Source organism: Caretta caretta, chromosome 9 (genome assembly GCF_965140235.1).
Source record: "Caretta caretta isolate rCarCar2 chromosome 9, rCarCar1.hap1, whole genome shotgun sequence".
Lineage (NCBI taxonomy): Eukaryota > Metazoa > Chordata > Testudines > Cheloniidae > Caretta > Caretta caretta.
Genome location: NC_134214.1, coordinates 2,925,050 through 2,952,379, shown reverse-complemented (window position 1 = coordinate 2,952,379; position 27,330 = coordinate 2,925,050). Strand labels below are relative to the sequence as shown.

The following is a 27,330-nucleotide window of genomic DNA, read 5'->3' as shown; positions in this document are numbered from 1 at the left end:
TACATTTACATGAAAGGTAAACAAAGCCATCAACCTAGCAACCTTGCCGGGCTCTGAACCACAAATGACACGCAACTGACTCAACTGATTGTGTACAATGTGACTATTATAAAAGTGCATCAAGTATGGTCTTTTTTGAAAGCTAATGACACACTGGTGATTACTATCATTGTATAAAGTATGAATTTACACTGTAAGAGAAATTATGGATACTCACTGATATTATGTTTTAAAGTCAGTGACCAAACTAAGAGAGAAATGGGATTCCTCCCAGACAGGAGAGAAGGGAGCTGTCTACCTGTCTCCAGTGAAATTAAGCAAGGTGTGAACAAAAACAAAGGAAGCCCCATTTACATATGGGGGATGTGAAGTCCACTGGCACTGAAGAACAGCGAGAGGTCATCCTGAGTCTGGGGACCAAACAGTGAGTTTGGGACAATTCGGAGAGAGAAGAAGCCATCTTGGCATCCATCACTGGACAGACACAAGGGGACAGAGCTCTTGTGAACTGAGAAAAATGGGTCTTTCAATCAGGGGGGTTGAAGTTTCTGGGAACTGATCATTACTGTGCTCTTGGAATGTATGTTTGGGGTGCATACAAAGAGTTATGGATATGTGCTGGAATTATGTCCTTAAAAAGTGCAAGGTCCTGACTGACAGAAAGTCAGCCGTGGCTGGAAAGAAAAAGACTGGTAAGAAATCTACCTAGAACCAAGGTGGTAGCTTGTTGAGTTATGTCTTAGCCACTGGGAAGTGTACTTTACTTTTATTTGCTTGTAACCATTGTGTCTTTATCCCTTGTGCTTACACTCACTTAAAACCTATCGCTTTTTGATGAAATAATCTCGGTTTATTACAAATCAACCCAGTGCTGTGTTTGCCCTGAAGTGATTGTTAATGCCGGTTAAAGCAATGTGCTGCCGGGCTTTTGTCTCTTTAAAGGAGCGATGGAGCTTTTTACGCCTCTGAACGTTCCAGGAGAGGGCAGGACAGTTCAGGTAGAAAATCTGGAAGAAATTCAGGCCTGGGGGTGTGTTGGGGTCACTTGGACAGTGGTAACCCAGGCTGGCAGAGACCAGACTGTGGTTTTGACATAACAAGCAGGCTGCTGGGGTCAGAATTGCTGAACCAGGGTTGCTGAACACAGACACACAGTGCAGGCTTGTCAGCTGGCTGGGAGCACCCAGACAGGGAGTAGCAACAGCAGAGTATTTTAAGGGTTACAGGACAAGCGGTGACACAGCCCCTGACTGGTCTGGGCTGCACCACAAAACGTGACACTGATATTAACTCCCCACCCCCTGCCCCACCCCGGAGAGGCTCAGCACAGAGGCTGAGGAATGCATGAGCATTCAGACTGAGTGCCCTGTGCCCCCCAAGGCAGATCAAGGGGGAAAGCCCTGGCGCAGTGCAAGGGAGTTTACGCTGCCATTTGGCAAGGTAAGAGGCGTAACTCTGCTGTCAGTTACATCGGCGTGACAGGGCTGATTTCAGTTTGGCCCCCCTCCGAATATGGCTCACATCTCTGGAACGTTTCATCAGCACTAAAACTTTTCACAGGAGCTCCACCCACACGAGCGTGCCTCGTCCCTGGGGCAGAAACCGAGCCCAATACTCACTGAGAGCCGCCAGGAAACAGGCTCACGGCAGCAGGGCTGGGTCAGCGCTTAGAATTAATGCACCCTCTTCATGACAAAAAGAGTCAAAATCAGACCTGACTTCTGGGAGAGGTTAATGAAAGAGCCAGAAGAAATTCCAGCTATCAGAACATTAACTTCCTGGCAGAGGCAATGCCTTGGCTACTGACGTGGGTAGGTAGCTCACACCCCAGGAATGTGGGGAACAGGTGGCTGCGTGATCTACATATACCCTTTCTTTCAAGTGTTACTCTGCAGCTATTCCTGACCCACTCAGCAATGTGGCCAAATATCAGCCCATACACCAAGCTGGAAACAAATGACAGTGTAGGTCTTAGGGATGGGTCCAGCCCCCAGGGATGGGTCCACCCCCCAGACCGCACTTCCATCAGGTGGAAGTGGGACACCCTGAACTGAACAAGAACAAAGCTTCTTTCAGGGGCTGTTCCCCAGGCCACGTCCATCCCGACTGCAACTTCAGTGGATTTACACTCTCTGTCTCGGGACTTCTCCAGCCCGCCCCACCCCAGCACTGAGCCCCCATCCCAGTGAGTGTAAAGCTAGGATGAAACGAGAGTGGCAAAATCAGTCTCTTCATTTTACAGCCACGCCTAGAGAGGTCCCGCACTGGGATCTGGACCTTGCCAGGCTAGGCGCTGTACACACGTCTAGCCAGAAGGCAGGCCCTGCACCGAAGAGCTGACCCCAGGGCCAGAGCAAGCCTTGGGCTCAGGCCCAGCTAAGGGACGGCCCATAGCTGTGCTAGCCTAGGAAGAGACCCGGGAAGGAATTATGACTCAGGCAGTCAGGATTCCTTCACCAAACCCCTCTTGCTCTGGGGGTGAAATTTCAGGATGCGGCTTCCTTTGCACCCGGCTGGTTGAGGGAGGAGCTAGCGCTCCGTCCTCTCCCCCCCCCACACCCCATCCCACCCCCCCCCCACCCCACTTGCAGCCACTGACCCCACACACGTCACGAGGGAATGGTTTTGCTGCCCTAACCCCTCCTGCACAACCACGAGGCCTGGGTACCCCCGTGTCTTGAAGAGCTGGTGGCAGGTTGACTCGTCCCAGGTAATCAGTGACTTCACAACCCTTCTGAGCTCCACGCTGGGAGGGATTCGAGCCATGCCTCCCCCATCTGGACCCCTCACCTCTCACTTCCACTGTTGGCCACCTCGAGGATGCCAGGGCGCACACCTCAATGACAAATAATCCGAGGCACTCCCCACCTTGCCATGCTGTGAGTTGTGCTGCTCCCGGACATGCAGTCTCTCCACTTCCCTCAGCAGTTCTGCAAGCCTGAAATACTGCGGAAGCCACCGGAACGCATGCAAACAAATAAAACCCAAATGAAAACATTAAAACACAAAACAGCAGGAGAATACATGAGAGGGACAAGCTGGGGAGGTACTATCCTGTAAACGTCTAACTTCCACCGACAGAACCTGGTCCAATAAAAGGTGTTAGCTCTGATATCCTGGGACCAACACGGCGACTACTACGCCGAAAACAGCACAAAAGAGAACCGAGCGGGGCCCATCAGAAACCATGGAAGGCCTCCAGGAATTCACGAGGTAAGTGACAAATGATGCACTCGGAACCACAACCATCATTCATATCTCCCGATGATTCCTTGCCACCCTTAGGAACGTGAGAAATATAGGAACCTAAATTTTTAGGAAGGAAATACAGGAAAAAACATTTGTTTTGTAAGCTCTAAACTAAATAAGATGGAAACGTGTCTTCTCCCTATAGCATTTTTCCCCCTGTGTTTCTCAAAACACTTTGATGAAGGTGAGTAAGAAATGTTGTCCTTATTTTACTAATGGGGAAACCGAGGCACTGAAGGGTTAAGGCCAATCTTTTAAATCATGCTTTTGTTTCTGGACCACCTAGCTCAAAATATGGGCGGGGGCTAATTTTCAGAAGCTGCCGAGCACCCACAACTCCTACTGATGCAGCAAATTGGGACTAGAGCTCTGAGTATTTGTTAATCTCCCCCCAGGGCCGCACTGCCTCCCAGTAGAGAGCTGTGATTATAGAGCTGACTGACTGGGTTCTGTGATAAGGATGATGGAATCTGTCCAGCCTGTGCTAAAAATGATCTGAATCTAGAACAAAACCTGTAACTAGGAACAAAACTTGGACACTAAACCTGATAAAATCTGGGATCCAGGAAACCCTTAAGCTAGGGTTGGGCAAATCATACTTTCCTATCATTGAAGCCCACTTCCCCTCCTAAGAATACAACAAATTATTGTATTTGATAAATGCCATTTACTCCGAAGAAATAACTGCAAGATTTTTAAAGCATTTATGTGCACAGATCCCTGTATTTTTAAGATGACGGAAGCGGAGAGGGTGGGTTCAGAAATTAAGGAAATTAAGTAAAACGAAAGCAGAGTTAGTTACCTTTTTAACAACTATGCTTGTGGTTTCACCAAACAAATGGGGCCCATATTTAAAGGAACAAAACCAAAATAAAACAGCAATCAGTACACTGGTGTTCACAGCACCATGACTTGCTAGCCCTTCTACCCATCTCCACAGAGAATCCTCTCAAGGATCTGACGTCTCTCATCAGACAATGGGTGTGAACGTCAGAAGATCAAGGATTGTTTTCATCACAGCATTTCTGAAACAGGGTGTCCTAACTCAGTGGCTCTCAACCTTTCCAGACTACTGAACCCCTTTCAGGAGTCTGATTCGTCTGTGCCCCCAAATTTCACCTCATATAAAAACAGCTTGCTTACAAAATCAGACATAAAAATACACAAGTGTCACAGCGCGCTGCGACTGACAAATGACTTGCCTTCTCATGTTTATCATATAATTATAAAATAAATCAGTTGGAATATAAATATTGTACTTACATCTCACTGTATAGTGTACAGAGCAGTAGAAACAAGTCACTGTCTGTATGAAATGTTAGTTTATACTAACTTTGCTAGTGCTTTTTATGTAGCTTGTTGTAAAATGAGACAAATATATAGATGAGCTGGAAGAGCTCTGCGTACCCTCAAGGGAAGACGTACCCCTGGTTGAAAACCACTGGCCTCACTGACTAAGGCCCTGATCCTGCAGTATAAGGAGCAGCCTGCGCTGATTCAGCTGCAGGATTGGGTCTCTTAAACTTTAAGGCCAGAAGGGATCATGATCGTCTAGTCTGACCTTCTGCATACTGCAGGCCACAGAACTTCACCCACCCACTCCTGTGATAGACCCCTAACCTCTGGCTGAGACACTGAAGCTCTCAAGGCATGGTATAAAGACTTCAAGTTACAGAGAATCCACCATTTACACTAGTTTAAACCTGAAAGTGACCTGTGCCCCATGCTGCAGAGGAGGGCGAAAACCCCCCAGGGTCTCTGTCAATCTGACTCGGGGGAATATTCCCTCCTGACCCCAAATCTGGCGATGACTTAGACCCTGAGCACGTGGGCAAGACCCAGCAGCCAGACACCTGGGAAAGAAGTCTCAGTAGTAACTCAGAGCTCGCCCCGGCTCAGCTAGTGTTCCATAACTCACACACACCTGCCCACGACTCTCCCTGCTCCGACAGCTCTGCAAGGGCCAGGAGAGCTGTGTGCACCGGTGGGCAGGGCGTGTTCCACGATCAATCCTTTGACGACAGGGAGTTCTGTCCCCGTTGGCTAATTTCAGCCTGTTTTTACAATAAATGGAGTGCCGGTTTGCAGCTTGGTTTTGCTCTCACGAATCCCATATTCTTGACCTTTTGCAAACCGTTGCACTTTGGGAGGCGACGAGAATGTATTTTGATGGCAGCCCCGATACCGTGGAAGGGAACTGCTCAGCAAAGAAGCTATTTGTGCTTCGGGCAGGGGGAGGGCATTGCAAAGTATGTTAGTCTAGAGAAACAGAAATAAAGTGAGCAGGTTCTATTAACCCCAGGACCTGGCTTTTCCCCCTTTCATTTCAAACCGAGGTACTTAAATATTTTACATCTGACTCTGTTGGAAGGCAACAGCTTTGTCTAGTTACTATGACCACCGCTTGCACCCTCTCGGTTTCAGCTTTCTGCTGGGAAACGGGTGGTGGGGGGTGTTAGCATGAGTTGATATCGCATCTTTCTGTATGTTTCCCCAGCCACTCACAGGCAGTCACCTCTCGGGGAAAACACAGCAGCTGTTTAACAGAGCACCGCTGTGCTACCCAGCCACCCAGGACAGGAAGTGGAGAAAGTGACATATCCCATGGAAACTACCGGTGGATCTCATTTGGGCAGGCAGCAGTGTTAGAATGATCTTCCTTTTGCCCGGGCTTCCATGCTTCCAAGCACTGGGTCTTTACTGACCACAAGCGGTCGGAACTGTGACTTTAAAACTCATCTCGACCTCCACCTCACAGTGCTCTTTAGCTGTGTGGGTGGAGAGCCGATTCAGTACAGACTGAGCTCCTCTAAATCACCAGCTGCATTTCCTGCAGCACCCACATGATATTCCATCCAAGCACAAATCCTGACCCAACCCAGGAGATCTCCAGCTGCAGCAAACCCACATGGTGCAGACAAGAGATAGTCAGATTCCACTCCACCCCCCGGGAGCTAGATCCCTTGCCATTATTATTTGGCCTGCACCATCTGCGCTAAAGAGAACTCCTTTAACAGAAGTAGCAGTGTGGCTACTTAGTGCTTGTGTGGCCTTTTCACTCAAGGATCTCAAAGGTGGCTAAGAATCCACATCATAGAATCATAGGACTGGAAGGGACCTCGAGTGGCCAGCTAGTCCAGTCCCCTTTACTCATGGCAGCACTAAGTATTATCTAGACCATCCCTGACAGGTGTCTGTCTAACCTGCTCTTAAAAATCTCCAATGATAGAGATTCCACAAGCTCCCTAGGCAATTTGTTCCAGTGCTTAGCCACTCTGACGAGTGGTTTCCTAATGTTCAACCTAAAACTGCCCTTGTTGCAATTTAAGCCCATTGCTCCTTGTCCAATCCTCAGAGGTTAAGAAGAATAATTTTTCTCCTTCCTCCTTCTAACAACCTTTTATGTACTTGAAAACGGTTACCATGTCCCCTCTCAGTCTTCTCTTCTCCAGACTAAACAAACCCTATTTTTTGAATCTTCCCTCATAGGTCATGCTTTCTAGACCTTTAATCATTTGTGTTGCTCTTCTCTGGACTTTCTCCAATTTGTCAACATCCTTCCTGAAATGTGGCGCCCAGAACTGGACACAATACTCCAGCTGAGGCCTAATCAGCGCGGAGTAGCGCAAAAGAATTACTTCTCATGTCTTGCTTACAACACTCCTGCTAATACATCCCAGAATGATGTTTGCATTTTTTGTAACAGTGTTACACTGTTGACTCATATTTAGCTTGTGATCCACTATGATCCCCGATCCCTTTCCGCAGTATTCCTTCCTAGGCAGTCATTTCCCATTCTGTATGTGTGCAACTGATTGTTCCTTCCTAAATGGAGTACTTTGCATTTGTCCTTATTGAATTTCATCCTATTTACTTCAGACCATTTCTCCAGTTTGTCCAGATCATTTTGAATTTTAATCCTATCCTCCAAAGTACTTGCAACCCCTCCCAGCTTGGTATCATCCGCAAATTTTACAAATGTACTCTCTATGCCATTATCTAAATCACTGATGAAGATACTGTACAGAACTGGACCCAGAACCGATCCCTGCAGGACCCCACTCGTTATGCCCTTCCAGAATGATTGTGAGCCACTGATAACTACTCTCTGGAAATGGTTTTCCAACCAGTTATGCACCCACCTTATAGTAGCTCCATCTAGGTTGGATTTCCTAGTTTGTTTATGAGAAGGTCACGCGAGACAGTATCAGAAGTTTTATTAAAGTCAAGATCTACCACGTCTACCGCTTCCCCCCTATCCACGACGCTTGTTACCCTGTCAAAGAAAGCACTCAGGTTGGTTTGACATGATTTGTTCTTGACAAATCCATGATGACTGTTTCTTAACACTTTATTATCTTCTAGATATTTGCAAATTGATTGCTTAATTATTTGCACCATTATCTTTCAGATACAGAAGTTAAGCTGACTGGTCATCCATCCACCCAATTTACAGAGGGGGGAATTCAGAGCAGCAGTGACTTGACCAAAGCAGACTTAACACAGCAAGCTCATGGAAGAGGCAGGAATACCCCTCAGTCTTGGAGTCACCCATCTCCATGTCCCATTCACTGGATCATGCTGCTTCCCTAGTAAGCTCTGTATTCCCCTTGCAAACCAGCCACACTCCCTAGGGGAAACAGGGCAAGGCTGGTGCAATGTGTGTGGAATGGCAGATTCCAGAGGGCACAGCCAGCCAGGCAGCTTTCCGAAAGAAACGTGCCAGCACGTGGGGGTGGCGGGCAAGGAAAGGCAGCCCCGCAAGACGCGGGGAGATCAGCGGCAGATTGGGAAGCAGTGACACGGAGTCGCTGCAGCCAGGAGGTGTTTCTGACAGAGCTCCGTGTCCCAAGCACTGCTCTTTGGTGACACCCTGTGCACTAACCCCAGGGGGCAGAGCCCCCGGACAGATCGAGAGGCAGGCACTGCAGAGGGCGGGGTTGCAGGGCCTGGGAAGAGGAGTCAGATCATTTCCTGTGGCTGCAGAGAATGACCCAAAGCACAGAAGGGGTTACTGCTCCTCCCCTTGGCTTTTTTGGGGGGTGCAGTGTTTTAAAAACATTTCTAGGTGAAGGTGGCACTGGTGAAAGGTGCACGATCGCCTGCCCTGGCAGCAGCTATTCCCGCATCCCCTTACAAAGTCCGCCAATGCACCTCCACCTCAGCGGGAGACAGCGCCGCTCAGTGCAAGAGACAGGCCAGTCTGCCGTACGCGGCCCGTCCTCGCTACGCGACAGTATTTTAATGCATTTATCAAAGTATCTCAGTGCTGCAGCCTGCTAAGAGGCCACGGAGTGAGGCAGAGAGTTGTAGGGAGCGGCCTGAGAACACGGGCTCACTTTACCTAGGTCGCACCACACCCATCAAACAGGAATGGCATTCGGACACCATGCCCATGGGCTGGGTGTGAACTGCTGCCCGTGGTGGCGAAAGGCTCCCCAGCCACTAACGGAATTCCCTAGGCCACTCTGTGCACTTAGCTCTGCCCCTTTAGCCTGCAGATCCCAGCTCTCAGCCACCTTTAGCCAGCACATGGGTTTGACCGACCACGGCTGCCGGTCTGACGGACTCCTTAAGCAGCAGGTCAAGTCTCATTCAGACTGTAAAGAATGCAGGGCCTGCTCTTCACAGGAGACCAGCGCTCTGCGCTGCAGGCAGACACACAGCATGGGGGCAGGAAAAGCCCAGTCAGCCCGGACAAGAAAATGACAGCATTGGCCTGCTAAACCCAGGGATGTGAGTTTAATCCTTGAGGGGGCCATTTAGGGATTTGTGGCATAAATTGGGGATTGGTCCTGCTTTGAACAGGGGGTTGGACTAGATGACCTCCTGAGGTCCCTTCCAATCCTGATATTCTATGATTCTATGACTTCGGAACCCTCCTTTTAAAGCTGTCAATAGGCAGGTGGCTGCTGACTTCCAAGTCTGCAAATCTCTCATGCTACTGGGAGGCCAGTAGCCCCAGGAATCAGTAGCCCCACAGACCTGTTTGCTCTGCTCCAAAAATTAGTAGCCAGCTGGGACCAGGATCAAGTGAAAATTTTCGACTGAGATTTCAGCAGGGCCAGCTGGGGATTTTCGGAACCATACAGCCTCCCGATTTTAAACCACGTCCCACTGATGCATTGAGTGGCCTCCTGCACTCAGCACCAGCTGCATGACTTGACTTGCTTTCAGGGCCAAATCATTCCTCTCTCCCTCCTCTCTCCCCCTGCACCTTTCACAAGACTGTGGGGTTTCTCTGTGCATTTGGCAGACTGCTGAGAACACAGGCAGGAGAGGGCAGGCACCCCTCCTGCACTGGTCTTTAGGGTCAGGGATGGAGACAGAGCCACAGGACCTGTGACCAGCACCTCATCCACAACATTGCAGCCTTTGAGTGGAGAGGATTCGAGCCCCATGCAAAGTCCTTGTGCCTGGGCTTGGTGCAGGGAAAGGGGGATCTGAACTTTAAAAAGAAGAGTGAGGACTGATCTAAAGCAGAATTGAGTGAGTTCTGTTCAAAGGATCAGTCCTGCACTGGCCGGAGCAGGGACAGGGTGAGCTAAAAGGGCCTTCCATCATCCCTCCTTCCCCACAAACGTTTTCCCCCATGGCACAAATCCTCTCAGTACTGCTGCAAACCTGTGCCCATTTTTGGCTTCACAACTTCTCTCCTGCTCCCCCGACTGACGCAGGGAACAGCCGCCCACTTGGCTCCCACCAAGCATCAAATCCCTCCTGCAAACCCATTGCTTCCAGGAAGCCTTTCTACCTAGTTTTCCTCCTCTTCCAACACATTCATTGGGGATCCCACCCCACGGCTTCTAAACTGCCATAAATCAGTGGGGCTATATACATTCTTAGTAATCACTCTAGGTTCTAATATATCACCCAAGTATTTAAGAACAAAAACAACAATAACTCTCTCTCTCTCTCTCATTTTCCAGCCAGTAGGAGAAAAGACACAGGATTAATTTTCAAAAGTGCAGCAAAGCAGCCCACCTCCCAAGCACCCCTTCATAGCCAGGGGTGGCTCTGCAGCACCCTGCCTCAGTTTCCCTTCCTCCTGGGCTCCTCAATAAACTTCACACATAGGCTACTCTCTGTGCAAAGACCCCCTCCCTTAGGTACTGGGTTTATTAATATCACAGTTGCAAACAGAACTCAAAACTCCCAAGATAAAGTCTACTCAAGTCCCTGCTTTTAGCAGGCCACTCCCAGCCCTATGGCTGGCTGAAGTCTTGTTCCTCTAATGTCTCAAACTCTTGAAAGGAGCCTCTGACAGCTCCCTCCTGCCACAACTTCCTCTTTGGCTCCTTACAGACACCAGCTGCTCTCTGTCCGGCGAAAGGCTGCTAATGCAGCACAGGTGCTCTGGTCCGGTTGTTCCCTCTGAAAGGGCCCAGTCCGCTTTGTGACATGGGGATTCTCTGGGGGAGTGGGAAGGGGAAGGCAAGTCCAAGAACTGGGGGTTGTGTTTGGTTCTGAACGCGGTGAGTTCCAGGATCACGCCTGCCTCTCGCAGCAGTGAGGCTCTCACAGTCCAGACCCCGCTGCGGTGACTGCTCTGTCTGCCGCTACCCTTCCCTGTGAACACAGCTGCTCTGGGAAGTCACGGGGGAAGAAGACATCTCTCTGGCCGCGAGAGCCAATCCCATGGACAGCTTTAGGTATCAACGGGATTCACGCAGGAGCTGGGGGAGTGGACAGCTGGGGTGATGTGTTCACAGTAAGCTGCATTGGCTGCTGGAGTTGTTTCAGGGTCTGCGTGCTGACAGAAGGAGAAACCATAACCAAGTCTGCCAGTCACACATGTGGATCCCCAAGGCCTGGTCTGTCTGGTAAGATGGGACTCAAGCCTCTGGCCAACTGGCACAGATGGGAGCAGGCACTTTCCCCCCCAGCGTGGCTATCTGGGCTTCCATTGCACACACAGTTCCAAAGAATGCCAAGGCTATGGGCTGACTCACCCACCTGAAGGCAGATGCCCTCAGCAGTGGGGGAGATCAGTCTCTCCAAGCTCTTCCCTCTTCTTACCAGCATCGCTTCTGTCCCACCCAAGCTCAGGTTTAATCAGTTGCTCTTCATGTGGGGGCTGATCTCAGCTGTGCAGTGAGAGAGCCGGGAGGCGGCGCGATGTGTGCTTGGTGTGAAGGGGACACAGAGTCCGGTGCTATCTGCCCGGCCAGCATTGCAGCCCAGGTCATTTCACCGGCTCCCCCAACAGCTTCAGATTGTGAATAATATGGAGAAGAGGCGGGATCTGGGGGGAAGGGGGTTGGTCTGAGTGAAAGGACCTGAGCATTTTAAGGCACTTCCACTCACCCCGACAGCTTCTCAGCAGCAGGACAAGGGTGGTTGATGATGGATGGTGTCCAATACTGCAGCGAGGCCAGGCAGGATGAGCATGGAGGGATTTCCCTTGGCTGTATGCAAACACGTATATGGGAAGTGTGCAGTATTCTACCCTTATACACCCAGACAACACAGCCATCACCTACATCCTCTGGCGACTGGGGCTCTATGAATTCCATAGGGTAGAGAGATAATTATAGATACTCCTAGCGCTCCATCACTTTTCTTCCCTATAAAAATTGACAGAAAGTAGAACACATTTCACTAAACCGCCCGTAAAATTGCTGGGAGAGCTAATGACAGTGTTTTAAAGAAAGCAGAAATCTTTTAAGAGGCTGAATTGTGTCGCACTAAGAATGATTTTCCAAATTGTCTATGAACTGAAAGAAAAGGAGCAGGGATTTTGTATGGATCTGCTATGCCCATGGGACTACCATGATATATTTTGTTTTGATTTATAGGATGCACTAAGTACTGCGGTTCCAAATCCTGAAGTTCTTCCGCAATTTTTGTCCAGGGAAAAGTTCCATTGGCTTCAATGAGCATTTCCTCCCAATGAGAAATCAAGGTCTTCAGGATTTGGGCACATGGTCTGCAACAGCTTCTGTATAAAATAAAAACTTCAGCTGCTTCAAGAAAATCTGTGGCTGAGCTAATCCCTTCTGCGCTGATATTTTTGCTTGTATAGGTGTATAGATGTACATACACATGAATCTTATAAATCCCAGAGCCCTTTTCTTAATTCAAAACAAACACTTTAAAGGGAATTTTAAATTCCCTCTGAAGCAGCTGGCACTGGCCACTGTCAGCAGACAGGACACTGGGCTAGATGGACCTTTGGTCTGATCTAGTCTGGCCATTCTGATGTTCTGTTTTTAAGGCTATGTATTTTCCTTTCTAGGACTGCAGTTTGTTCCTACAAATGAACCGTTTCCTTCACGTTACAAAAAACCTTGAGAGCTTCAACGGCCAAATGTTCCCTGCCTGAATGACAACAAGGCGCACGTTAAGAAGCAAAAGCAGCATTTGTTTTGTCTTTGCAAGGCGAAGGGGACTGGCAAGAGCACCGTGAGCTAAGCCTTTGGAGCTGGAAGCTCATGAACGGTGAGGCCGAAGAGAGTAGGGAGGATGCTGAAAATAGTCTGATATGGCCATGAAGTCAATGGCAGTTTCAGGGTATAGTGGGTGCCCTGGGTAACATTCCCATTGACTTCCAATGATGTGCTGCCTGACACCTCTTCCTCTTCCCACCAGTATGCAAGGCCCCACAAACACCCAATACAGCTCATTTGTTCTGCTACACTAGACAGCCCGCAGGAGGAGACGTGGCAAATGCTTATATACTGCAGAGCCCAGTGCCATCGCAGTTCCCTATGAAGGCCCCTGGGTGAGGTCATGGCCACTGGGCTGCATGTGCCCTCTGGCCCGGGACTCTCTCTCAGGGTAGGACTTGAAGTAGAAAAAAGATAAGGAGGGGGAGTGGGTAACTGGGTGCCCTACGTCGCATGTGAAGGGGATGCTGATTGATGCAACTGCTTGTCAAGGTCGTAGAGATCTCGGAAAAGCTGCTCTACAGTCATTTCCCCTAAATAATCTTTCCATCTTAGTGCCCCACCCCAGGAATAAAATCAGATGGTTTAAGCTTTCCTAGCTGCACCTTGCATTGTTTTAGATTATATCTTTGCTCTCTTTTTGCAGGTGTCCAAACACAGAGAAGGGGCTTTGCATGCTGGAAGGAACTGCAAGAGGATGGGATGGGTAGGACCCCTTAGGGAAACATTGTAGGACATCTGTACAATTGCTGTTGATGGGCTGTATTAACTCCAGACACCAGGAATAAGCTTGCGTCTCCACATTTGCAGCTCAGAGTGGAATATATAGCAAAGCCCTCTCTGTTCTCAGACCACATTAGGCCTATGTGTGCGCACACACAAGAGAGATCACAAAAGCATAAAGGCTGCACAGAGAGTTGTCATTGCCCACTGAAAAGCCAGATGAAACAAGTGTTGGTTTTACAAATTAAGCCCTATTTTCCTATGGTCAACAGAGTGGAATTTTTTCTGCACTCCCTCTTTATTCCTCTTGTTACCCTCTGGTATCTTTGACGACAGACAGCCACTGTATGGGCCCGATTCTCCACTGCTTGGTCCCTTGGGTTGCCGTTTACACCTGGTGCGAAGTGAGTGAATTCTGACTGGAATTCTCCCCTCACCCAAGTGCTAGCTTGTCAAGCCCACTTGGCCCAGGGTGCAGATCATGGCACAAAGTGCACAGCACTGCAGACTTGTGTTTACACGCACATAGCTTTACTACCTCATCTATTTATAGCGACTGCTTGTGCTAGCTGTTACACACGTTCATGTCTCTGAGGCTAAAGATGCACAAATTCTTTGAAAATATTGTTCAAAACAAAAACAAAACAAAAGGAATACAGTTGCCATTGGGGTTACTTTTTCTGTTCGAGCATCCTGTGAACGTGACCCATTCCAAACCCCTCTTGATTTCAGTGTCACAGCACACAGATAGCTGTGTGGCCCAGAGAAGAGAGCACTGGAACGAGATTCACAGAATTAGGACTCTCTTTGCTCTTGGACAAGTCATCCAACAGCTCTGTGCCTCAGTTTCCCCATCTACAAAATGGGGAGAATCACCTCCACCTTGTAAAGTATATTGAGCACTATAGTTGAAAAACACAGTGTAAATGCTATGCATTTGGCCCTTATTCAGTACAGCCATAAAACAAAGGCCTGGCTAAGAAAGTAGCTGTAATTTCTTTGGCAACGTACTATTTCCACAAAGGATTTTTAACCCCATGTCTCCTGACACTGCTTTCAGTAACTTATACGCTGCTGAGCCAGCAAATCAACAAGAAAATGTAATCACGGGGGTTCAGAGGTCACCACACAATTTATGCACTTTCCTTTTAAACCAGTTTTCTTTTTTTTTTTGCATATCTTCGTCCGTGCACAAAAGAAACTCTGCAATGTATAACTCCTTCCAGCATTAATAAACTGCTAAACGAAGCGCTCTCATTAGCAGCGAACTCAGTGGACACTGCCTTCTAAACAGCTCTGGTACATAGACCCAGGAAAATGACGTGCAATATGAAGAACCATCTATTTACAAAATCTGGAATAGTGTGAATGAAAATAGACTGTGAAAGAGTGTTTAAAATCTCCTGCATACCGCCTGCAGTGCCCGCGAAAGGCGAATGATTGACAGCCTTCTACACCGTATTGCTCCATTTTTAGACAGGCTCCCTTCCTTTCCCCACTTAAATCAAAGATAAAAGCTTCCCTTGTCTTCAGTGGGACTGGTCCGGCAAGCTACTTAGTACCTTCAGCCAGCATTGAAGTCAATGGAATTTGGGGGCACTCAGCCCTCTAAGGAGCTGTTTGGAACCCTGCAGGATCAAGCCCCATGGATGCAGGATTAGGAGCAGAGCAGAGCTGCCTGAGTCTGCTGACCTGACCGTGTAAACTTGGCGACACTGTATGAGAACGGGCCTTCACCTTAATCAGAAGGGGCTGTCTCTAGAGGCCACACAATCGTTCAGTTGCCATGCAATTCAGTCCCTGGCCTCTCTGATGAAGGCTGACTCAATTGTGGGGGAGGGGGAGTTGGGTTGTGGCTGCAGGAGCTGCTGAGAACAGATTCCCGATTTATATTCCACACCTACCAAGAATAATTCCCTAAGGGAAAAGTCTGAGCTTTTGGGGACTATCTTGGTGCTGTGACCTAGCACCCTGGGGCCATGACTCGCACTCCTACAGCTAATGAATGAGAATAAGAACAAGTTGGGCCCGTGTCACCAGTGACGAGGTGATGCACGAGACCATTGCTAGTCTGCTCCTTGTATCACTATTTTATGCCACCTTAGAGACTAACCAATTTCTTTGAGCAAACATTTATTTATATATTTTGCGAATACAGACTAACACGGCTGCTACTCTGAAACCTACTTTATGCTAGCAAACCTTGGGGCCGTGCTCTGTTTCAGCTCTTTTCCCTCCTTAAGCAACTTTTTCCAAAGGCAGTGACAGAACCCAGGTTTCCTCTGGGTGTTGCAAGTGCAGAACCAGTCCACCAGCTAAACATCATCTCAGCCCCATGGCACGTGAGTTGCTGTCATCATGATTCAACGGATGCATTTTTTTTCTTTGTGGGCAATCCGAATGCCTGGCCTTCCTCCTTGGGAGGCTTTCCCCCCATTCCTTTCCAGTCCTGACTAGAGTATGGGCAGAATTCCTCAATGCACAGCTCATGCAGGCGACCGCTACACTCAAGGTCTTAGCTAGTTCTGATATTTTACTCTAGAGTTCTGTCTGTCTGACTTCAGTTGGGCAAAAACCTAACAAGGAATCTCTCGGTGACCAACGAATCCGTGAGGATTAAATAGATCAGCAGAAGGTTACTGATGTCCCCAAGAGCTATGTTAACCAGGACTCAGTGTTTTCTAACCTGTGGCTGATGGGTGTGTGGGCGGGCTGAGGAAAGCACCCGACTATTCTTTACTGCCCTTGACAACTTCTTAAGCCAAGCCGTGGTCTGTACCTTAGCAAGGGAGCACGGTGGATTGTAACAATCTACGTACTGTACATGGGAAAAGGAAAGAGACAATAACTGTTTTCTACAGATAAACCCGTTAGGGCCCAATCCTGCAAGGTACAGAGTTCCCACAACTATCAATGGGGGCTGAGGGCCCTGTAGGAACTGCACTGCACTTGTGGGTCTTCACTTTGGAAATGCAGCAACTTGTACTGAAAACTCAGAGGTTTTCAAGAGGATTGCACCTGTTTCCAGTCCACATGGCACAGACACTGGGCACAAGGAAACTGCAGGCCCACAGGAGAGACCCTCTCTAACCCACTGTGATCTGAATATTATGCATTTGTTAGTGCAGCTGCCGTCTGGAAGGTCTCTAAACCAACGTTCCCTCTAATTTTTGACAGGCCGTGTGTACAAAAAATTTATTCTGTGCAAATTGTTGTGCTTCTGTGCAAATATTTGTGCGTGCGGGGTTTCGCCATGTGCGCGGGGTTTAGGATCTGTGTGTGCGCACATGCGCACGGCTTAGAGGGAACAGTGCTCTAAACTAATCACGTGCTGGTGAGATTCACAAAGCAGCTCCACTTGAGAAGTAGCATTTCCTGCATCTGCTTATCAAATGGCCACAATTTTAACTGCCCTGCATTTACAGACTTCCTTGTCACCAGGGAGGACACAGGAACACACTGTTAAAAAGCCAGTAGGTATCTACGGTCAAGGGGGAAACATAACACTAGGTTAAGCTACAAAAGACTGAATTGCTGGGTATCGCTAAAGGGCTCGATTTCACCACCTTTTCCAGACAGATACATAGTGGTTATTGACCCCAGGCCAATGCAGATCTGTGATACAAGCCCCTGCAAGGACCCCGGGAATAGTTAAGTGCTAACCAACAGCTGAACCAGAGTCAGAGGGAAGAAATCAAAACTGTGGGTCTGGAGCACAAGTGTCTCTCCTTTCAATCTGGCTGCTCCAGGGCGTGAATTTCCCCAGCACACAGGACATGGATGGGGAGGTTCATTTTTAATGCTAAAGCCTTTCCCTAACTAGGGCACTGGCTTGGAGGAAGAAGTGGTCTCCTGGCAGCTGCTGCTGCTGGCAGTTAACCAATCCCAACTCTGGACCAGGCAGGGTCTGAAATGTGGGACGTTGGCCTTTAACACCTGGCCGGGGAGGATCCAGAACCACCTAGGGTGGCCCAGCCCCGGGAGCAGGTGCTGCTCCCAGAGGCCCAACTCACCCCCAGGGAAAGGAACCAGGCGGGATTTGGCCCAGGGTCTGAAGTTCGCTACAAAGCCAGGCGGGGTTCCCTGGGGCCGAGGGAGATGGGCAGGGCTGGGGACTGGGGCGGAGGAAGAGAGGCTGCCCGGGAGGAGCTGAAAGCGCTGCCCGGGCCAGCCCCCGCCGCTGGACCGGGCTCACTGACCTGGTCTCCGGCGAACGGGCCGTTTCCTGCCGCTGCAGAAGCGCACTTTGCTGAAGACGCCCAGCACGTGTCTCTCGCACAGGGAGCGCCCGTCCTTGCTGGGGCTGGAGCGGCGCTTGGACGTGGTCACCCGCTCGCTGTTGGACTCCCGGGCCTGCCGCTTCTGCCGGATCAGCGAGCTGGCGATAGCCGCGGCCATGGCCTCTCATCGGCCCGGCCAGCGCTGGGGCGTCCAGGGGGGGCTGGAGGCCGGGGTGAGGGGCCCCGGGGGGGGCAGAATCCAGGGGCGGGGCTGGGGGGGGCTTCTCCGCGCTGCACCCCAGAACGCCTCAGCCGGTCAGGGGCAGGAGGCCTGGGCTAGCCCGCGCCCACCCCTGCGCCCCCCTTGGCCGGCGCAGCCACCCCCCATCCGTCTGCCTGCCGGGGAGCCCCGCGGGGGGCTGGGCAGCGAGCCCCCGGACGGCGAGTTCCGCGGGGCCGGGACAGCCGAGCCGGGGCGGAGATGGGGGCCCAGCAGCAGCCCCGGTCGCAGGCAGGTCTCTGGAAGAGCAAGTCCCGCGGGCTGAGCCAGGCTGGGGCAGCGGGTCCCTCGGGAGCCCCCCCGCTGCCTGGGAAGCCGGAGCGTGGCAGGGTGGGGATCCCTCCCGTGCACCTCGCCGGGCTGCAGCTCCTGGGGGGCCGGCCGGGCGCGTCAGTCCATCCCCGGCGAGCTTTGCACAACGGGACGGGCAGCGGGGGCGGGTTTCTCCCGGGGGGAAGCGGCCCGAGCTGGCCTGGCTCCGCGGCCAGCACAAATCCCCGCGGCAGGCTCCTCTCAGGGCAGGGCACGGAGCCCCACACCCCGTCCCGGTGCCGGCTGCTGTGCGCTCCGCTCCCCCGGCCCGCGGGGACCCGCCTGGGGCCCCTGTCACGGGCAGAGCTCGGGCATGTCTCGGAGGGTCCTGCCCCGCGCCGCTCGGGGCAGTGCACGGAGGGAAGGGGGAGAAAATCCCCTTCTCCCGCTGCGCTCCGGGCTCCTCTGCTCCGGCGGCGGGTCCCGGGCCAGGCGAGCCACGTTGCCCAGCCCGCCGGGGCGCTGTCTGCTCACTTTGTCGCTCTAAGGATCCGCGGGGCGAAGGGGCTGCAGCGGGCTCCGACCGCAGCCGGCCCCGGGGCTTCTCCTCCCCCTGCTCCGCCTCACGGCCGGCCAGTGCCCGTCCCCTGCCGCCGCTAACTCCCCCAGACTCGGCGTGTGGCTGCCGGGCTCGGGGCGCTCCGCATGCCCCTCCTAGGCGCCGGTGGCCAGGGCTTCCCCGCCGCCCGCCGGCATCCTCCTGCCATGCATGAGCTGAGTTGCCCGTGCTCAGACAGCGGCGGCTGGGGCTGGCGGCGCTGCCCGCTCCGGGAGGATTCAGGGGCGAGCCCGCCCCTTCCCGCGGCGAGCCCCCGCCCGGCTGGGGGGTTTGCAGCCCGGGGGGCCGGGCGCTGCCTTTGCTGAAGCGCCGGGAGAATCGCAGCCTCCTTCCTCGCCTCTCCGGCTCTACGCAATCCTACGTGATCGAGGTTTGGATGAGAAAAGCGCCGGGCAGAGCCAGGGAACGGCAGCTCAGCGGCGGCTCCGGCCCCCCGGGCGGACGGGGGCTGGACAGAGCCCAGGGGGCGAGGGGCGGTGGGGGTGGGGAGGGGGTTACTCTGCTTCTCCCCGGGGCCGGGGAAGCGGCTAGACTCGTCCCCCGCCCCCAGCTGTTTTCTCCAGAGCCCTGCGGGGGGAGAGGATTCGGGCGCAGACTAACACCAGTGCCCCGGGCGCTCCTGTCCTTTGACGTTGCTCGAGCGCCGCGTTCCTCGGCCTGGGGGGCGCTGAGGCCCGGAGCCGCTGCCCCAAGGGGCTGGAGCCAGTGTTTAATCTGTGCCACGCCTGGGCCCTGGCAGCTCAGAGCCCGGGCACCTCTTCTGGGTGATTTCACGTGACATCACACAATGTTGCAGCACACAACACAGACCCAGCGTCAGAAAAGCTCTTTGCGAGCAGGTACCTATTGGCTGAACTGCCCACCACTATCCGAAGCTGCATCTTCAGAGAGACCAATCTGATACCTTCCCAAGACAGATTTCTTCTGCCCGCCCACAGAGCCCAGCCTAGAGCTTGCAAACCTCTCGGAACGGAATGCAGTGTGGTTTAATCCCTGACTTTTGAAATGACAGAATTACTTGGCCTGCTTTGACATCCAGTTTGTGCATGTGTAGTTAACTGCCTGCCTGGAGCAGCTCTGTGCCGAGAACGATCCTCATCAGAGACAATCCTACAGCTAACACTTTGCAGTGCTTCTAGAAAGAAAGGCACCCCAAACAAGAAGCATTTCTCCAAGCTCTAATTGCCTATGCAGTCTGTTAAATAAAAAGAGAACTTGTAAAACTCTGTGTCATATCTGCTGCCTTCCACCTTGGAGCTCTTAGAGCCTGTGCCTGGAAAAGTGCACAGCACCATCGACTCCCGGGGCAGGCAGTGGACACTGTGGATACTCTCCGCCTCTCAGGTCACACCCCAAGGCTGCAAGGTCCTGGGAGCAAGGACTGCCCCCTTACATATCTGCAAAGCACCATGCAGCTCTATAGATAATAATAATGACTTGCACATATTGGGGAAAGTAGCCAGAAGCCACTCCAATACTGCTGTGCCATTCTGGTTAACAAGAGGGGTAGGATGGGGCAGCTACCCGGACTCTGTGGGAAATTATTGGGGCCAACCCCCCTATGGGGGGAGAACTCTCATCTCAGACTCAAACTGGGCAAAGACCTGTGGCTGGCTGAAAACACCTTCCTCTAGAGTACGAGCTTCTCCTTTCTGAGGGGAGTGTGGCATGACTTTGTCCACCCCATCCTGCTCCAGATTATGTCAGTGGAAGTCTTCCCATTGTCTTCAATGAGAAGCAAACCTGGTTCAGTTTGAGCGGAATAACTGGTCGCCTGGCCCAATCAGATCACTTTCCCTTAAACACACACACTTATTTTTCCCCAGTCTGGAAGGCTTCCCATGTACATGTGATAAGCGCTTTAAACAATTAGACACAGAAGCACACTGATTCAAACTGAGGCAGACAAAGGGTGTCTTTAGACCACACCAAAGGGTTATCTCAGTGCCCTCTGGAATGGGACAGCCCATTTTGAATACGTATTTGGAAACCATGGGCTCAACACACTACCAGGCCTCAGTTCTGATTCCCCACCACCCTACGAGCATCAGGCCAACAGGACTTACTAGTGAGGGACTCCCACTGAAGTCAGTGGTTGATGCACTTAGCGCTCACCCAGGGGTAAGTGTTTGCAGGACTGGGCTCAATATTAGCATTTTAAAGTTTTTGTTCACTACATAAATAAGCTCTCGCTTCCTCCGTGCCAAGGTTAACAATTAAGTCCTGCCTGGATTGCAGGGCTTTGTGGTTTGGGGCAGACAGGAGATCCAGAACTGCATTCCCTCACCTCCGAAACAGGGCGATCTAAGTAGGTCATCAGTGAGGTTACTGGCATCTTTCCTTAGTGAAGTGCAATAATATTGCCTTTGGGATTGCTAACCGAGTACCCAGCTTGTTCTTCATACAGGCTTCCAAAATCATGAACTATAGTCTTCAGATTCAGTCATTCGACATATCCCTAGCTAAACATCACTGCACAGCCACTGAAAAGGAATGCACCACAACTAAGATATTCAAAATTTAGTACCACTTTAAAAACAAATAATCACACGTCAACAGTTGTGGAAAAAAAGACAACTTCCGGCTCTCTCCTATAACTACTAACAGTCTAACTCACCTTTAATAGCAGAGCAGCAACAAATCTCTTCCAATAAGGGTATACTGTTGAGTTTCAAGTCTACATTTGAGGACACCTTTAGAATTGTATCTAATTTCCACTCTATGTAAATTACATCTACAGCTCTGCTTATTAAGCAGAATCGAGACCATATCCATGTTTTATTAATATCTTTCTTTGTCAGGTAGCTTCCTGTTGCTTGTCTAGAATCATTAAAATTCACGTAGCTTTGGCAATCCCCATTCTCTTTGCGTGGGTGGATTCTTTTAAAAACATGCCCTGGTATCCTTCAAGAAAAGGACCTACAGTAAATCTCACTTGTTTTCTGTTCAGGCTAATTTTGTTTACAATGCAAGGTTTTATATCAAGGTTTGGATGGCTAACGAGAATTCTCAGGGCCACTTAGGAATTTATTTTTGCTTTCAGAGATGTAACTGGCCCTACAACAGCACCAGAGTAGGAAATCTGCCTTGTTTTCTGGGCTTTTCTCTTACAGCTGACTTGGCCTTATTAATAAATGTGGAAGAGACTGCATTATCTGATTGCCAATTGCCATATTAAAACAATTTCTTTAATGGACCCCTCCCCCCTCTTCTGGCTTCAAAGACTCAATTAAAACAACGTTTGCAACTCATTGCTAGAGTATTCATTAGCCTGCACAGTCTTTAAAAACAACTCTAGCCGAGAGAGGATTCAATGCAGGAGCGAATTTGCCAGCAACTTCAAGCAAACAGCATGGAAACAGTTGTGTCGAATGCAGTAGGGAACCAGGAGGGGGAAAGCAGAGCAACAAACCAACCAAAGAAAGCACGAAAGGGGAATGGAATTCACGGGAACAATAGCTTCTTTAAAAAAATGGATTTCTACCCTGACAATAGATGCTTTTATTTCTCTCCTGTGACTTTTCATCTCTATCAAGGAAGGGCGGGAGAAAGCTTTACCTCCCCGAAAGGCAATCACGGGGGCCTGGAAATGAAACTGTCAAGATGCATTTTCCTTTGAGGAAATTCAAATGTGTGTGAACATACCCCAGTGCCATGTTATTTATTTTTCCACGTGTTATGGAGGCGCCCATTAAAAGTGGCCAGGAACAAAAGTTCTTCAAAACAGGATTTTTTCACAATCTTACTGTACTCGAGGGGCAATATTTGTAGGGTTCAACCCCTACCAGCCTGACAATACAGATCTCAGAGCAACCTTCCTCGGCCTCGTGTAAGCAGACAGTGGCCCTCTACTCTAGGGTTCCCAGTGGGGCTGATGTGGTGTGAGCAATGGTGGGACCTGAACTCAGTCTGTCCCTCGGCCCCTGTGTACTGGCATCCCAGGTTCCACTGAGTTCCGCACACAAAGTGATGGCAAGCGATGGAGAGGCAGGAAGGCCCTGGGTTCTCACCCCAGACACCCTTGGTGGCCTTGGGCAAACTGTAGCCTCTCTGTACCTGCATTTCCCCGCCCCATGTGATGCTGCCAGGGTGAACAGAGCTGATCTGCACACCAACTGTTGCAGCTGCAGAGGCCTTAGACAATCCCACTGCGTTTTAAATACCAGGGCCCAACATGCAGCTACCACAGTCAGGGTGGCTTGAGTGAGGCTGAGGTAGAGCGGCCAGGGGCCCGATTCTTCACCTGCCTGACTACGTGAGTTGCCCCAGGGGTTGCCATGGGACTACAATACTAAAGACCATGAGGGTAGCAGGATTGGGACCCTCTGGCTCTGCCCATCCAGCCAGAAAGAAGAGAGAGGCCAGTGCCAGCTTGGCATGACAAATCAAAACCTCAGGATTGTTTGCGAACCAGGCTCCAAAAATCCAGAGCCCAAAAGGTTAACAGCAGCCCTGTCTGTCAATCAGGCTGCTATTGCCTTTGGGAGGGGAGCAGGAGAAGGGGGCTGCTGTCCTTATGCTGAATTAGGTGCCCCTGGGGGGGAAGGTCTCGGAGCCTGGGGCGCAGCCCGAGGCGGAATGTCTACACGGCATTTTTAGCCCTGCAGCCGAAGCCCCCCAGCCCGAGTCAGCTGAGCAGGGCTCCCAGACGGGGTGCTGTGGATTTCAGCCTAGACGGACACAGAGGCGCACGCCCAGCAAGAGCCCTGCGGGGCACTGCTGTTGCCAAGCCAGGGCAGGGAGAAAGCAACGCTGCAACAGCGTGGGGGAGGGTAACCCCCCCCGGGCATTCGGGGACTGCGGAGTTTGGTCGAGGTTAGGGGGTTTTTTACCACTGCAGCTCTGCGTGGTATGGCTGAGATGCAGCCCCGTGCAAGGGGCCGGTTCTGCCTGTGAGAGGTGTGCGAAGCAGGGCTCTCTTCAGAGCAGCCCTTACTCCTCTGGCTGGGGGCTCTCTCCCCCTGCAACACCGGGGGGGGCTGGCAGAGGCCCTTGCTCCTCTGATGGGGGACGCGGCGTGCAGCAGCCACACGCCAGCTCGCCCTGCCTGGTGCTCGAGCATCTCACAGCCCTGAGACCCCAGAGCACACACCTGCACTTACCTCCCTTCCTCTGCAGGGGCAGGAAGGGAACAAGGCGCCGCCCTGAGATCCAGGAGGAGCAAGGGAGGGTTGAGGGCCTGGGACGTTGTGGCTTGGCTGTTGTTTTAAAGAGAGTTTGTGTCAGGCCTATCTCTCCAGGCTACACCAGGCCACACCGGCTCTGCTCTCTAGGACTCAGAATTGGGCCCAGAGCCTGTAACGCCCTTTGTGACAGGTCAGGGCTGTCTGGCCTTAAAATCCCACCTGCCTGCAGGGTGAGTGGTGCTAAATAACACCAAATTCCTAGGAGGGGGGGACCCCCCTGCCTTCCTGCAACCCCTGGAGTTTGAAAGCCACCAGGCCCACGCAGCCTGCTCCCCCGGAGGGCTGAGGGGGTGCGGAGAGGCTGGCCGGGTGTCTGAGGAGGAGACGCGCTGTCTCCTGCCCCCCAGGCTCACGGGCAAGCGGCTCCTCTCGCAGCACAAGCGCCGATACCGACCGCGATCGCGTCCCGCGGCGTCAGGGGAAGCCTTTCCCCGCCGAGTCTGCGGCAGGCTGACTTTGCTGAAAGTCAAACGGAGCCTTCCTGATTAGATCTCGGCGGAGGGGGCAGCCAGACAGCCAGATCGTGTGATGGAGGATGATCGGCAAGAGGAGGAGGGGAAAAACCCATCACAGTCTTCCAGCAGGGCTCAGAGGGCTCCCGTTTCACGGGAAGGATTCGGCTACTGGCAAGCAGCTGGTGAGCGCAGAGGGGCTGGATCTCCTGCCACACCCACCACCGCAGCAGGGGGAGGAAGAAAAATGCGGCTATCAAAGCCAAAAAATAAATCCCTGGAGGTCCTGAGTCTTGTGCATCGGTCTCTGCTCCCTGCTCACCCTGCCGGGGCTCGGAGCAGCCCAGGAATGCTTCCCGACCCCAGACCTTGCCCTTGCCTCCGCCCTCACACTGAGCCCAGGTACACCTGGCTGAGGCCAGTGACATCCTGAACCATGCAGGGGCGGGGAGGACAGTGCTTCAAGAAGAGAGCCTGTGGCTCCCTCTCTTCTCACAAGAGCCCCTTTTAATTCAGGGAGCTGCTGGGGAGGTCTGACTAAGGATTGTGCCGCGCCGCAATCAAGCTCTCCAGAACAGGGGGATGTTAATACCACCCGCAGGAGCGCTCTGAAGTTCAGTGCATCCAGATTGCATCTCATTTAAACAACTCAGTTGCTTCTCTCCATGCGGCAGAGACCCGCTAACCCTAAACTGTACAGCATGAAAGATGGAGTCTTCTAACGCAGCTAAGGTCTCCTAACATAGGGTGATTTCCTCAGCATCTGCTGGCCTGAAGACTAAGCCTGCAAGTCCAGGTGAATAGTACCGGGGTTGCTACATCCCCAAGGCCACCTCTCCCAGCCACACCAATTTAAATGGCCACGTCTTCACTTCCCCAGCAATAAATCAACTCTACTCTCCCCTAATAAAACCAGTTCTGCCACCCCTTTTACACCAGGCACTAATTACACACACACACAAAAACACTGCTATGCAGATAACGCAGTCCCATATCTTCACCAATGACCTGGAAGCAAATATAAAATCACTGCTGATCAAATTTGCCAAAGATACAAAGATAGGGGGAGTAGCAAATAAAGGTGTGGACAGGACAGTTATGCAGTGAGATCTGCTTCACTTGGGAAGCATGCAAATAAGATTTATTTTCATACGGCCAAATGCAAGGTCAGACATCGAGTAGCAAAGAAAGAAGGCCACACTTCAAGAGTGGAGAGGGTGTTTGGGAAAGCAGTGACCCTGTAAAGGAGGTGGAGATAATGGTCAATAACCAATTGAACAGAAGCTCCCAGTTCAGTGCTGTGGCTAAGAGGGCAAATGCAGCCGTTTGATGTATGAGACAGAGAACATTGAGAGGTAAGGAGGTGGTATTACTTCTGCGTACAGAATCAGCGAGACCATTGCTGAGACACCGGGTCCAGTTCTCCTGTCCAGCCTTCAAAAAGGATGTTCAAAAATTGGGAAGGATTCCAAACAGAGCTATAAGAGTGATTTGAGCTATGGCAAAACCTGCTTTACTGGAAGAGACTTGGGAAGTTCAGTCTTTTTAGCTTATCCAAGAGAAGTATAAGAGATGACTGGATAAGGGTCAGAAGATTTTTGATAGCAGAGCGCTCTTTAGTCCAGTGGACAAAGGCAGAACAAGATCCACTGGCTGGAAGTTGAGGAGTACTTGTGGCACCTTAGAGACTAACAAATTTATTTGAGCATAAGCTTTCCTTTTCTTTTTGCAAATACAGACTAACATGGCTGCTACTCTGAAACCTGGCTGGAAGCTGAAGCTAGAGAACTGTGGGGTAAGTAACCACTGCAACAACTTAACAAAGTTGTTTGTGATAGATTCTCCATTATATGAGGTCTGTAAATTAAGAGTGGATTTCTTTCTAACAGATCAGCTCAAGCTCAACCCAAAGTTCTGGGCTGGATGCCGAAATCATGGGTGAGTTTCCCTGGCTGGTGTTATGCAGGTCAGATGATGAGAATGGTCCCTTGCTCTTGTGGCCCAAACATCTCTGAATCTATGATTAACAAATTCAAGGTGCCCCCTAACCCTTAATTTTAGACACTCATCCCGTCTCCTCCAATTAGTGAAGCTGCATCTCTCCCCCATTAATGAATTTTTGGCTCTTTTCTACTCTTCTGATTAACATACCCTGGATCCTGCCTCTCCAGTACATTAATACTAACCTCCAACTACCTCTGTGAGGGACTCCTCTCTGGCTTCATGCCTCAGGCCTTTCAGGAATCCCAGTAACTCTTCTCCGCACTGGCCCCCTTGCTCCCCTGGATAAAGAGCAAGCGCTCCAGTCTCCCTGCTCTGCCCCTCCACTTAAACGAGCAGCACCCGCACCACTCCATTTCCCTGCTCCTCTCTTGCTGGGGAAGAGCAGCGGCTCCCACTGCCCCAATCTGACACCCTCTCCTGTTTGGAGAGCAGCAATTCTTGCATCGCTCTGCTCCTTCCTTCCTCTCCCCACTGCAGGGAAAGAGCTCGTGGCCCCGTAGCCTGACTCCAGCCGCTGGCTCTGGGAAAGTTTCTTCTTGCCCCAGGCAAGCGAGCAGGGGGCTTTTCGAGCCCAGTTCTAACAGAGCGAGTGTTCGGACAAACCCTCATTTAGCGATGACCCACTAATTGGGTTTGAGACACCATTTCACAGAGCTATGGGGCAGGCGTGGTCAGCGGCCTGGACACAGTCTCATCTTCATCAGCCGCCATGCAGAGAGGAACAGGAAACTACCCCTGTCCCTCCTTCTTGGTCTCTTTCCAAAGCCTTCCCTTGTGCCCGGAATGAGGTAGGGAACTGCCAGAGCAGGAGGGCCATGACCCCCAAGCAGGGCTGCAAAGCGTGAAACCCTCATTTCCCGTAATCGGTTCCCCCAGTCCCCATGTCGCCCTCTTGTGGTTTAGTCTTAACGCTCAACAATTCTTATATGCTGAATCAGCAACTCCCTTCCTCGGTG

General features: G+C 51.4%; 1 protein-coding gene across 3 annotated transcripts in view; it reads right to left on the bottom strand.

Annotated features, from left to right (window-relative positions):
- FGF12 (fibroblast growth factor 12) overlaps positions 1 to 27,330 on the bottom strand; it is a 290,970-nt gene that overhangs the window by 104,604 nt on the left and 159,036 nt on the right. Inside the window, exon 1 of one of the 3 annotated variants that reach the window (XM_075132028.1) lies at positions 17,561 to 17,816. The exons of the other annotated variants lie outside the window; for them this stretch is intronic. Coding sequence (XP_074988129.1) covers positions 17,561 to 17,759 — 199 coding nt within the window. The 5' untranslated portion in view covers positions 17,760 to 17,816. Of the gene's footprint in view, positions 1 to 17,560; positions 17,817 to 27,330 lie in introns of those variants that run through there. 3 annotated transcript variants of the gene reach the window in all.